Source organism: Mus pahari, chromosome 9, assembly GCF_900095145.1.
Source record: "Mus pahari chromosome 9, PAHARI_EIJ_v1.1, whole genome shotgun sequence".
In the NCBI taxonomy this organism is placed as follows: Eukaryota; Metazoa; Chordata; class Mammalia; order Rodentia; family Muridae; genus Mus; species Mus pahari.
The window spans coordinates 44,784,361-44,795,610 of NC_034598.1; the positions used below are offsets into that span (position 1 = coordinate 44,784,361).

Genomic DNA, 11,250 nt, shown 5'->3' on the forward strand with positions numbered 1-11,250 from the left:
CATGTGGTTGCTGGGATTTGACCTCCGGACCTTCAGAAGAGCAGTCAGGTGCTCTTACCCACTGAGCCATCTCACCATCTGGGCACATCTTAGTGACCTCGCTGTAGCTTTTTTTTGCCTCTGGAAAGGCTCATGCATACAAAGACATTCTGTTCTGAGATGCTGGGGCAGCAGGCTCATATCGGATGAAGATTCTGATACATGGGGATATAAGCAGTGAGGGCATGCCTCCAGCCTGGCTCAGAGCTGCCTGCCATGTCTCTCTTCCTTCTAAAAAGTCCCCTTGGTTGGGTCCTGCTGTGTACAAATGTAGAACAGGTTGTTCAGAAGCAGCTGACTGGGGTCCTGGGGTGGAGAAGTGAGATATGGGAGACAGAGGGAAAGGTGATTTACAAGGGAAGGTGACTTGGTAAGAGGGAGAGGGTGCTGGAGGCCTCCAGGGAAGGGTTGGGAGCAGAACCTGGACCCCCTCCTGGGACTAAACTGTTAGGCTCAGGGTTCTGTGTTTCTCTCTCTAGCTCCCGGCCTGCTCTCTGTACGGATCCTGGGTCTGCGGTGAGTGTGAGGCCTGTCTGTCACAAGGCTAGATCTAGCTGGCTGTCAGCGAAGAGCATGGAGCTGGGAGGGTCCCCCAGCAGTGGCTAGTGAAGAGACTGTTTGGTTTAGTGGGACGTCCAGGTGTCCTCACATGGTATGCAGGGATTGTCTGGGAAGGCAGTGACCAAGGCAGGAGAGTAAGGTCCACGGGCTTGAGGCCCTCATAGGAAATGCACTGCCTGCCCCAACAAGGTTTTGTGTGAGTCTGCCAGCTGAGTCTCCACAGGCTGGCTGCCTTGTGACGGGGCTGTGAAGGTCACCAGCCCAGGGGAGTGACCAGCTGTCTCCTGGGCTTAAAGCACAGCACCTCAATACCATCCTTGCTAGGACATTTGTCAACCTTTTGACCAGTTGGTAGTTTTTAGAAGCAAAGAGGCTCTACTTATGTTTGAGTTGTCTCCAATGAAAGGGCACCTATGAAAGGGCAGGGCAGCTGTAGATGAGCAGGAGGCCGTGGGTGGGCAGGGAGGCCACCTGTGCTGTGTCATGAGAAGGAGCTGCTGACTGGGTCCTGGCGGCCTCTCAGCATCGCCCATTTGTATCTCCAGCACAGGCACAGTGGTCCAGCTGCGCAGAGTCCATCAGAGTGTGGCCACTGAGGGCTCAAGCCCGAGCCCAAGCCCGAGCAGGTAATCATGCTCTGAGAAGGGTCTGCATGCTGTCTTCTAGGGCTTTGAATCTTTTATTATTATTATTATTATTATTATTATTATTATTATTATTATTATTATTAATTTATCTATTTATTATATGTAAGTACACTGTAGCCCTCTTCAGACACACCAGAAGAGGGCATCAGTTCTCATTACAGATGGCTGTGAGCCACCATGTGGTTGCTGGGATTTGAACCCAGGACCTTTGGAAGAGCAGTCAGTGCTCTTAACTGCTGAGCCATCTCTCCAGCCCATAGGGCTTTGATTCTTGATTATTGCCTGCACTCCACCCCAGCATGTGGCCCTGGCCTCAGGTCTTATCTCCCTTGTGTGGCCGTTCCTCCTTTCTCTGTCGATCAGGCCTAGTGTAGGCCTTGTGGGCCTCAGGGATGATGTGGTTCTGTCCTGGGACCCTGTCTGTCCCTCCCCATGGGTCCCAGGTCAGGGACCCTGGGGACGCCTGGCTAACTGTCCCCTTTGCTCACCTGCTCTGCCCTTAGCACACAGTCTGCCGTGTCCAAGGCCGGAGCTGGAGCCGTGGTCCCCAAGCTCTCCCATCTTCCCCAAAGCCGGGCCGAGTACGTGGTGACAAAGCTGGATGACCTCATCAACTGGGCACGCCGGGTAAGTCCTCCTGTCAAACCCCACACTCCTCAGGGCCCCTCCCACTCAGGGTAGCCTGGATGCTTCAGCAGTCCACGTATTTGTTTAATGTAGTTTGTGTGTGTGTGTGTGTGTGTACACGCACATATATACACATGGTTATGCACCATCAAGTGGATGTGGAGGTCGGGGGGTAACCTGCAGGATTTGAGGATTCGGCTCCCTCTTTACACTACATGGATTCCAGGATCTGACTCAGGTCATCAGGCTTGGTGGCAAGTACCTTTACTCATTGAGCCAGCTCAACCACTGATGAAAAGGCCTTTTATTTATTTATTGTTTTGCATTGAATTTGTTTTTGAGCCAGGGTCTCTCTACCTAGCCCTGACTGCCTTGGAACTGCTTGTGTAAATCAGCAGCCACTCTGTGTCTTTAAGCTCCTCTCATGGCAGAGGCTGGTGAGCCGCAGGCCCTCTGTAAAGCACAGGAATGGCGCCCTCTCCGTTCCTGTCCTCAGTTGTCCCTCTCAACGCGTGCTCATGTCTAGGACACAGTTGCTGGGCAGCTGTGCCTGGTTCCTGTGCCTGGATGTGACAACCCCTGTCTGACAGGCATGCCCCTGGACCTGCCTTATTCCCCTGGGCAGTGCCTTGGGCTCTGGTGGGTACCCTACTGGAGCCTGAAGCTGCCAGGACAAGGTGCCCACTGGGGGGACCAGACACAGGTACAGGGCCGGTTGCATCCATGAGGAGCATAGGCACCCAAGGACAGAGGACATTGAGGGCGACCGGTCAGTTCCAGGAGAGCCAGTCCAAGGACGTCAAGAAGGGTTATTCATGATGGCCAGAGCAGCAGCTCGGCTTGGGTGCTACCTGGAGTCCTAGGCCTAGGGCAGCCTCTGGCATCAGGTGCCTGCCAAACACTCAGTGTCACTGTGCCTACGAGGTAGAGGGACAGTGCCCGCACAGGCCTGACTGTCTGTGTTCCGCCAGAGCTCCCTGTGGCCTATGACCTTTGGCTTGGCATGCTGTGCCGTGGAGATGATGCACATGGCTGCGCCGCGCTATGACATGGACCGCTTTGGTGTGGTGTTTCGTGCCAGTCCACGCCAGGCTGATGTGATGATTGTAGCTGGCACGCTTACCAACAAGATGGCCCCCGCGCTCCGCAAGGTACATCTGGGCCCCTTGGCCCCTTGTACTTCCTTGCCACCTGCAGGCATCTATCTGACCTGTGTGTCTTGTAGGTGTACGACCAGATGCCTGAGCCCCGCTATGTGGTGTCCATGGGGAGGTGAGTGTGTGCTCAGACGGATGCCTAGTGTAGCAGGGCCCACCCCCAACTTACACCTTCCCCCGGGCTCTGCTCTGTAGACAGGAAGAGCTCCAGGCAGCCCAAGGCTCCTCCTTCATGCTCTCCTCTCCCTCTCCTCAGTCTTTCTCTTCAGCAGGGTAACTTGCTCACCCTATAGTAACTACATGCATGGAGCCTGAGTCCCTGGGCCCCTGGGCCCTCCAGGCAAGGGTGCACATCTAACAGCTTGGATCTTTGCTTGCAGTGGAGGCTGCAGGGGAGTCCCCACCCACATAGCCCACAACTGCCCTTGACACTAGCTCCAGACAGTCCAGTCTTTAGAAAACAAAACAAAACTGGGTGTGGTGGCCAGCCCTCTGAGGCCAAGGCAGGCAGATCTCTTGAGTTCAAGGTCAGCTTGAACTACACCTGGTCTCAAAAACCTAAGAAGGGAAAGAGGGCAGTGGCTGTGTTATCAGAGGCTCACCCAGCATGCTGGAAGCCCTGGGTTCCATCCCCAGCATGGTAACATGTACCATGGGGCACGCCTGTCACCTTCAGGTCTTTTGGGAGGCCACCTTAGATTCCACAGTCCCACCACGGGTATGTCATTAGAAACGCTGTGGTTGAGTGCACTTTTCCATGAGTTGATCAGTGGCTCCTTGCATATAGCACATCCCATGAAGGTTCTGGTAGTCCCCTTTACCTCAGCCCGTGGCGGCAGGGTGTGGGCTGTGGCATGGGCTGTGTGGCCATGTGTCTGACCCGCCTCACAACCCTTTCCCCAGCTGTGCCAATGGCGGTGGCTACTACCACTACTCCTACTCGGTTGTTCGTGGCTGTGACCGCATTGTGCCAGTGGACATCTATGTGCCAGGTGAGGACAGTCACCCTGCCCCACCACTCCAGACATTGCCTTTAATCCGCTGAGCCAGCCTGGGGAGGGGACCTTGATGTCTCCTGTGTCCACACCTTGTCTTTCATCCCCCTTCCCAGGAGTGCTGCGTGTGCAAGCTTTCCTCTGCAGCCCTGGATGGGCCTCGGCTTAGCTGAGCTGCAGGGTCTTTTAGCAGTTCCCTGTCTGTCTTCCCTATGTAGTCACTGGCCACTGCCCCTGTAGGGTTCTGTCAGCCGACTGCTAGGAAGCAGGGCCAGATGAACAGGGAGGGCGGGGTTTCTGGCTACAGCCTGAGGCTTCTAGCCTTCTGAGACCTGGAATCTCAAGCTGCCTCTCTGCCCTTGGCCCAAGCCCATCTCCCTGACCAAATGGCTCAGTTTTTGTGACTATTCCTGAGGACCAGGCTGGTCACCAGAGTCACAACCTGGCCATTTTCCCTGTGGAGCCATGGACAGCTCAGGGTGTTAGGGGGCCTGGCACAGCAAGGACCCTTGTCCCTTTGAAGCCAACCCCAGGGTACACTGAGAGTCCTTTATGTGGGCTGGTAGAGGCAGATGGTGGGGTCTCAACCGTGTGTGTCCCCAGGCTGCCCGCCCACGGCCGAAGCGCTCCTCTACGGCATCTTGCAGCTGCAACGGAAGATCAAGCGTGAACAGAAGCTGAAGATCTGGTACCGCAGGTAGAGCTGCCAGGCTGAGCACGATAATCCCAGAATCCCTTGTGAATAAACCCATCCTGATCCAGTTGTGTGTTCTGTGTGGACTGTGGCCTGGCTGGCAGGTGCCAGGTTTGGCACCCTCTGTGATTACTCCTGGCTCTGAGGGCCTACCTGTGGGCAGTGTAGGCTGGTGGCCCATCTCAGTGACTTGACATCTGAGCCTCGTGGCCTCTGCCCACTGTGCAGCTCAGGCCAATCACTGCCTACTTCTGAGCAAGGGAAGGCAGCAGGTCTCCTCTCAAGCAGAAGACACATCTCTCCTCTGCTGCCCTTTATCAACTCTGGGAGGAGGAGCAGGAGGAGCAGGGGCTGGGGAGGAGGAGGGGGGAGGAGGATCCCCAGCATGCTCATACCTTGCAGAGTATGTCAGGACTCGGCCTTCGTGTCCTGAAGGTTTCCATTCTGTGGCTCTCACACTGACAGGAATGGGTCGAGGAACCAGCATACCCAGGACGTGGGAGGGGCGGGTGAGCCTGCCCAGGCAGGAGGAGCTTTTTGTCTGGAGATAGGGTTTCTCTGTGTAGCCCTGGCTGTCCTGGAACCCCAGAGATCAGCCTATCTGCCTCCCAAAGGCTGGAATCACAGGGGTTACACCATATCCCACTCCAAGGGCAGCTTTTTTTTTTTTGTTTTGTTTCTTGAGACAGTTTCTCTGTGTAGCCCTGGCTGTCCTGGAACTCACTTTGTAGACCAGGCTGTCCTTGAACTCAGAAATCCGCCTGCCTCTGCCTCCCGAGTGCTGGGATTAAAGGCGTGCGCCACCACGCCCGGCTTCCAAGGGCAGCTTTTAAGATGAAATCCTGTTAAGGTGGCTCTCCAGGCCAAAGGAACGGTCAGCTCCCTGCCTTGAATGCCAACCCTGGCCTTCATGCTGGGGAAGAGTTCTGGGTGTGAGCAGAGGTGTCCAGGAGCTGAGATAGGGCACAAACCAACAGGCCCTCCAAAGGTGAGGCAGGGGTGGGTGCAGTGTGGACCCAGGTAGCAGATAAGGTACCAGGGGTTTGCACAGTAGGGCTGCACTGTGAGGGCCACATTGCCTGTTGTGTGCTGGGCTAGGCTGAGGCCCATGGAGGCTCTCCCCTACTGTGGCCTTGGTGAGACCCCACAGTCTCTTCCTGGGCCCCCTGTTGACAACAAACAATGGTTGATTGGTCATGTCTGGGTGGGGCAGGGGCACAGAGCACCACATCTTCTGAGGCAGAGGCAGTTCTGAGCCAGATGTGGTCCCTCACCTTTGGCTCACTCCCAACCAACACACTCATCTTCTTGTTAGCATTTATTTTACTCCTGAGCTCTGGGAGGATGGCAGTGCCAGGCAGAGGTTAGGATGTCACACTGCAGGGACAGTGGAGAGGCTGGAGCCTACACTCCAGCCACAAAGGTACTGAGTAGGATGCAGGCTCCTTGTAGACCGGGCCAGCTGCTCAGTGCTTGGTGACCAGGGGTGTGATCATCTGAGGGAAGGCATAGTAGCGGCAGTCGGCTGGGGGCACCAAGGTCATCACCTCTGTGCAGATGTTTTCTTTCAGGAAGCCAGCTTCCTGCAGTGCGGGCACCTGTGTCTCCTATAGGGAGGGGTCACAGGTCACCCCAGATGATGTGGGACAGGACCCGGGTGTGAGTGAATTCTGATGCAGACAACAATTCCCTGATAATCTTCACTGTCTCAGGCCAGCATCCTTGCACAGGCCCGCTGTAGGCCTCTCAAGAAAAGAGTCTTATGTGATGCAGAGCACTGAGGAGCTACCGGAGGTGGGGACTAGTGGGGCCTTCCTGACTTCAGAATGAAAAAGCACAACCCTGGCTGGGCCTCTCCAGAGCTCTGGCCCCCGAGGGCAGCGAGCAGGGGGCCTCCCCCATGCCATGGGTCTCAGCACCCACACTCCTCAGGCCACTGCCAGGCTGCGGGGTAAGGTCTTCTTCACCTGCTATCAGGTAGCATACCTCAAACATGGTGGTAATGTCTGTGTACTTGGACTTCATGAGTTCCCCCCAGGACGTGAGGTTGCAGTAGGTGAGAATGCCCCCGGGCTTCAGCAAGCGGAAGGCATGATTCTGCAGAGAGGCCAGAGGACAGGAAGGGGTAGGACCATGGGAAGAGAGCTGCTGGTCTATAAATGCCACATGCCCTGCCCACCTGACCTTCCAAGGCCCCGTCCCTGCCCTGCGGTCCTACCTTAATGAAGTTGAACTGGTGAGTGTGCCAGGCCTCTTCAGACAGTGGGTACGTGTCATATAGAATCCCTGCAGTTTGAACACGTGCCTGCCAGTCAGGGCTGGCACAGCCTGGCTCAGCCTCACCCGAGCCATCCCATGGCCTTGGAGGCTAGCCCAGCCCACGCAGCTGCCCTTAGCACCTCTGCTAGCCCCTATTCACGGAGTCCTTTCCCACGGCTGTGTCCCCAGTGCACATTGGAGGTGCATTTGTTGGGATGGGGGACAACTTCTAGGCATCCATTCCCTCCTTACACCACCCACATCCTGGGGATCACACTTTGGTCATCCTTTTTGATGGCAACCTCCACCAGGCTGAAGAGAGTTTGGTAGTGCAAGAGCAGGCACAGGCTGCCAAGCAGTACCCGGACACCAGCAGGTTCCCCAGAGCTCAACCCCTTTGCCAGGCCCCCAGAGTGCCCTCACCATCAAAGTGACCGTCAGGCAGGGTAGGTGCCACCTCCTCCCACAGGCCTTTCAAGGGAACAACCTTGGAGAGGAGAGGGACAAGAGAGGTTGGGGGTCACATGGGACCCCATGGCTACTCCCAGTCTGCACCCCAGTAGCAGAAGTTACCTTATGTGGCTGCTGCAGGGCCCAGTCTTGTAGACGCTGGAAGACCCCATCATTGCACTCAATAATCCAGTGTTCCTCTATGGGGGCCTGTTGCACCCTGGAGGCTGCAATGGCCATACCGAAGCCCACTTCCAGGATCCGGCCCCCTAGGAGGACAAAACATGACAGCTGGCTTGGGTGGGGGAGGGGGACTTAGATGTGAGGCCTGGCTCACACTTGCCTCAAGGACAGCCAGCCAGCCAGCAGGACCATGTGGGTGGACAGAACAAAGTAACAGCAGAGTGTGGGCCCTGGCCTGCTGCCAAGCAGAGCGGCTAGCCTGGGAGCCCAGGGATCCCTGGACTCTGAGCCCCTGCTCACGCTATTTGTGCTCTAATTTGTGAGAAAGGGCCAAGCCTGGCTTGGAGGCTCGACACCTGCAGCCCTCATTCTGCACCTAATACCAAGTCCTTATTTGCCCTGGGTGAACTTTGAAGTCCACTCACTGCCCATCTGCCCTGTTTGAAGTTGGGGTGCTCCAGACACCACCCCTTGCCCAGAAGTTCAGGGCCACGGCACTGGGACAGCTGCCTCTCTGCTCAGTTTTCCCAAGTTATTCTTAGCAACAGCCCGGAGAGACTCGGAGGTTCCCGACCAGCACAAGTCTCACGCCCCTCCGCTCTTTTTCTAAGTTCCACTCAAGAAGGTGGTCCGAAGACCCAGCCCCAGAAAGTAGAAGTCTTTTCCCTGGGAGAGGAAGTTCCACTTCAGAGCCGGGGCCTCTTGCCTGCGTCCACATTTTGCCAAAACCCTTCCCTTCCCGGCATAGGTAGCCCCAAGGCAGCTCAGTGCCTCAGGCAAGGAAACTGAGGCATGCAACATGCATGGGAGCTCCTGCACTTTTAAGCTCAGCCTCAGTTTCCTCTGGCAGAGTACCTCTGGAGGCAGCAGCCGCCGCCAGCGCATGCATATAGGGGGTCTCCCAACGCTCCATCACTGGCTTGCCCAGAATTTGCAGGTGCGTGTCAGACGCATCATAGGCCGCTGGGGCCGCGCGCCACGCGGGGCCGCAGTCCTCGCCGGGCGCGAAGAGCGGGCTAGCTGCAGAAGAGCTCATGGTGAGGCCGTGCACACCAGGCCGGGAGCGCAGGGCTGCTGAGCCGCGGGGCCGGAGGAGGCGGAGTGGGGCGGTGCCTCTGCACAGAGATTAGCCTTGCACTCGGGTGGGTGGGAGCCTGAGCCGGGGGCGGGGCCGTATGGGCGGGGCCTACTCGCTGGGGCGGGGCCTTTCTGGGCTAGGGTGGGTCCAGTCATTAGAAGAGGGTTGGGCCTTGCTCTGGGAGGGCGTCCAGCCTAATACTGGGCTGGGCCTGGGTGGATGGAGCCTGAGGGGCTGGGTGGAGCGTGCTAAGGGTCCCGGCTACTTGCTGGAGCCCGGAGTAAAGTTGTGAGAGGGGCGGATCTATGGAATGGGATAGGTCCTGCCCTGGTGGGCTGGGGAGGAGTCCAACCTTTTGCTATGGATGGGGCCAGAGCTGTGGGTTGGGACAGAATCCAGACTTCTATGAGGGATGCAGGCAGGAGCCATACAGGATGGAGCCTGTATGGTAGGACAGAGTCCATCCTTCTGCTAGGGGCGGGACCGGAGCAATGGGGTGGGGTCACCATTCTGCTAAGTATGAGAGACGAAACTAAGGAACGGGGCCAGCCGGCTGAGACTGTGGTGTCCAGCCTTCTGCTACGGATGAGGACAGAGCCATGGGGTAGGTGTTTATGGGATAGGATGAAATTCAAGTGTTCTGCTACTGGCGAAGCCTAATCTTCTTCCACGGGTGGGGCCTAGCCTGGTAGAGGCAAAACAGGATCCAGGGCCTAGCTTTCCGCTAGGGCTGAGGCTGGCGCCAAGGAGGTGGGGCCTGAGGGTAGGGTAGTCGTGGAGTCGAGCTGAGTCCAGCCTTTTACTATGAATGGGGCAGAGTCTGCGGGCCTGGGCGGGGCCTAGTTGTCTAGACAGGAAGTTGGAGCCATGAGGGGCGAAGTGCGTGCAGAGTAAGGAGGGACGTTTAGAGACTACCAGTGGTCCCAGTGCCATGGAGGGTACCATATGCTGGCACGTGCACTGTTGTGGCTTCTGGAGGGGCGGGGCAAGCTCCCTGACACCACTTTTGGAATGAGGCTTGACTTTCTGCGTTTGCCTGGCTGGCTCGCAAGGGTACTCGATTTACTGTCTGAAAAGGCTGTGAAACTTCTTGATCCCACCGTGTCCTCCACGATGCTTCTCCAAGTTGATTTTTTATTTCTATTTATCTGTTTATTTAGAGACAGGAGCTCCTGACTGGCCTGGAGCTTGCTATTTAGACCAAGTTGGCCGCGAAATCACAGAGTTCTGCCTGATTCTACCTCTGAACTTCTGGGATTAAAGGCATATGCCACACCATGCCTGGCTGGATGTCTCAAGTTTAGACACTCATTGGCCTGGTGAGGTCCAAGAAACCGGTCCTCTCTCAGCTGCTCTAATCCACACCTGTCATTCACCGGCTCTAGCTTACTCCTGGGTCACTTGGGCATGTTTGGTGTAGCGATCTGATGTTTCTTCTGAGAACAGCTGGAAGAACAGTGAAACTTTTAACCTTTAGAAGATGTTACAGCAGTAACTGTTGATACCCTCATTTTACAGGTGGGGAAAACTGTTTTTTTAAAAAAAAAAACGGGAAAGGAGGCCGGGTGTGGTGGCACACGCCTTTAAGCCCAGCACTCGGGAGGCAGAGGCAGGCAGATTTCAGGGTTCAAGGCCAGCCTGGTCTACAAAGTGAGTTCCAGGACAGCCAGAGCTACACAGAGAAACCCTGTCTCGAACCCCCTCCCAAACAAAACAAAAACAAAACAAACAAGCAAACAAACAAAAAACAGGAGTGGAGACCAGGGCTCCAGTTTAGAACCGCAATAGTTAACACTTTTGTTTTTGGAGTTTTGGTTTGTTTTTTAATTTTTTTTTTAATGTCCTTGGGTGTCTCATGCCTGTGCACCACCTGTGTGCTGTGCAGAAGGCACCCGATCCCCTGAGGCACAGTTTTACTGGCATTGTGATCTCCCACGTGGGTGCTGAGAATCAAACTTTGGTCCTTTGGAAGAAACAGGTTTTCATGTAGCCCAAGATAGCCTCAAACTTCTCACAGCTAAGGGTGACCTCAAGTTCCAGATCCTGCTGCCTCCACCTCTCAGTGCCAGGATCAGCGATGTGTACTGCCATGCCTGGTTTCTGCAGCTCAGGAAGGGTCTTGGGCTTTGTGCCTGCCAGGAGAGCACCTCCCCCACTGAACTCTAGGTCCACTCCAGCCTCCACGGCGCCACTCCTCTGAGTGGCCTTCTGATGATCTCATGTGGTCTAATGAAAGCAGAAAATGGGTAGCTTTGTAATTTCAGCGCTCCAGAGTCAGGGGCAGCGAGATCTCTCTGGGTTCCAGGACATAGGAAGACTGTCTCCAAACAAAAGCTTCGGACTGTTTTTTATAATCCGAGCTGCTATACCCAGCACAGAAATGAATTGTTATTTGTTATACTCTGCTGCTGTTATATTATGTTCTACTGACATAGAGACTAGGTTCCAGGTCACTCTCAAATTCAAAGGATTTATTTTCTCCTTCTCCTCCTTCTCCTTCTCCTCCTCCTCCTCCTCCTCCTCTTTCCTCCTTCCTCCTCCTCCTCCTTCCTCCTTCCTC

General features: G+C 55.7%; 2 protein-coding genes across 2 annotated transcripts in view; one reads left to right on the forward strand and one right to left on the reverse strand.

Moving 5' to 3' along the window:
* Nucleotides 1-4,787, forward strand: part of Ndufs7 (NADH:ubiquinone oxidoreductase core subunit S7) — a 7,388-nt gene extending 2,601 nt beyond the window's left edge. The window contains exons 2-8 of the mRNA XM_021205511.2: nt 519-555; nt 1,146-1,226; nt 1,751-1,874; nt 2,846-3,025; nt 3,100-3,146; nt 3,935-4,023; nt 4,630-4,787. Coding sequence (XP_021061170.1) covers nt 519-555; nt 1,146-1,226; nt 1,751-1,874; nt 2,846-3,025; nt 3,100-3,146; nt 3,935-4,023; nt 4,630-4,727 — 656 coding nt within the window. The 3' untranslated portion in view covers nt 4,728-4,787. The remainder of the gene's footprint in view (nt 1-518; nt 556-1,145; nt 1,227-1,750; nt 1,875-2,845; nt 3,026-3,099; nt 3,147-3,934; nt 4,024-4,629) is intronic.
* A 1,236-nt stretch (nt 4,788-6,023) lies between these two features.
* On the reverse strand, nt 6,024-8,759 carry Gamt (guanidinoacetate N-methyltransferase). The gene is made up of 6 exons (XM_021205396.1): nt 8,468-8,759; nt 7,553-7,698; nt 7,403-7,466; nt 6,939-7,006; nt 6,707-6,817; nt 6,024-6,327 (listed from the first exon to the last, which is right to left on the reverse strand). Exons 1-6 carry the CDS (start codon nt 8,646-8,648, stop codon nt 6,187-6,189), a joined length of 711 nt encoding a protein of 236 aa, XP_021061055.1. The 5' UTR covers nt 8,649-8,759; the 3' UTR covers nt 6,024-6,186.
* Nucleotides 8,760-11,250: the final 2,491 nt, after the last annotated feature.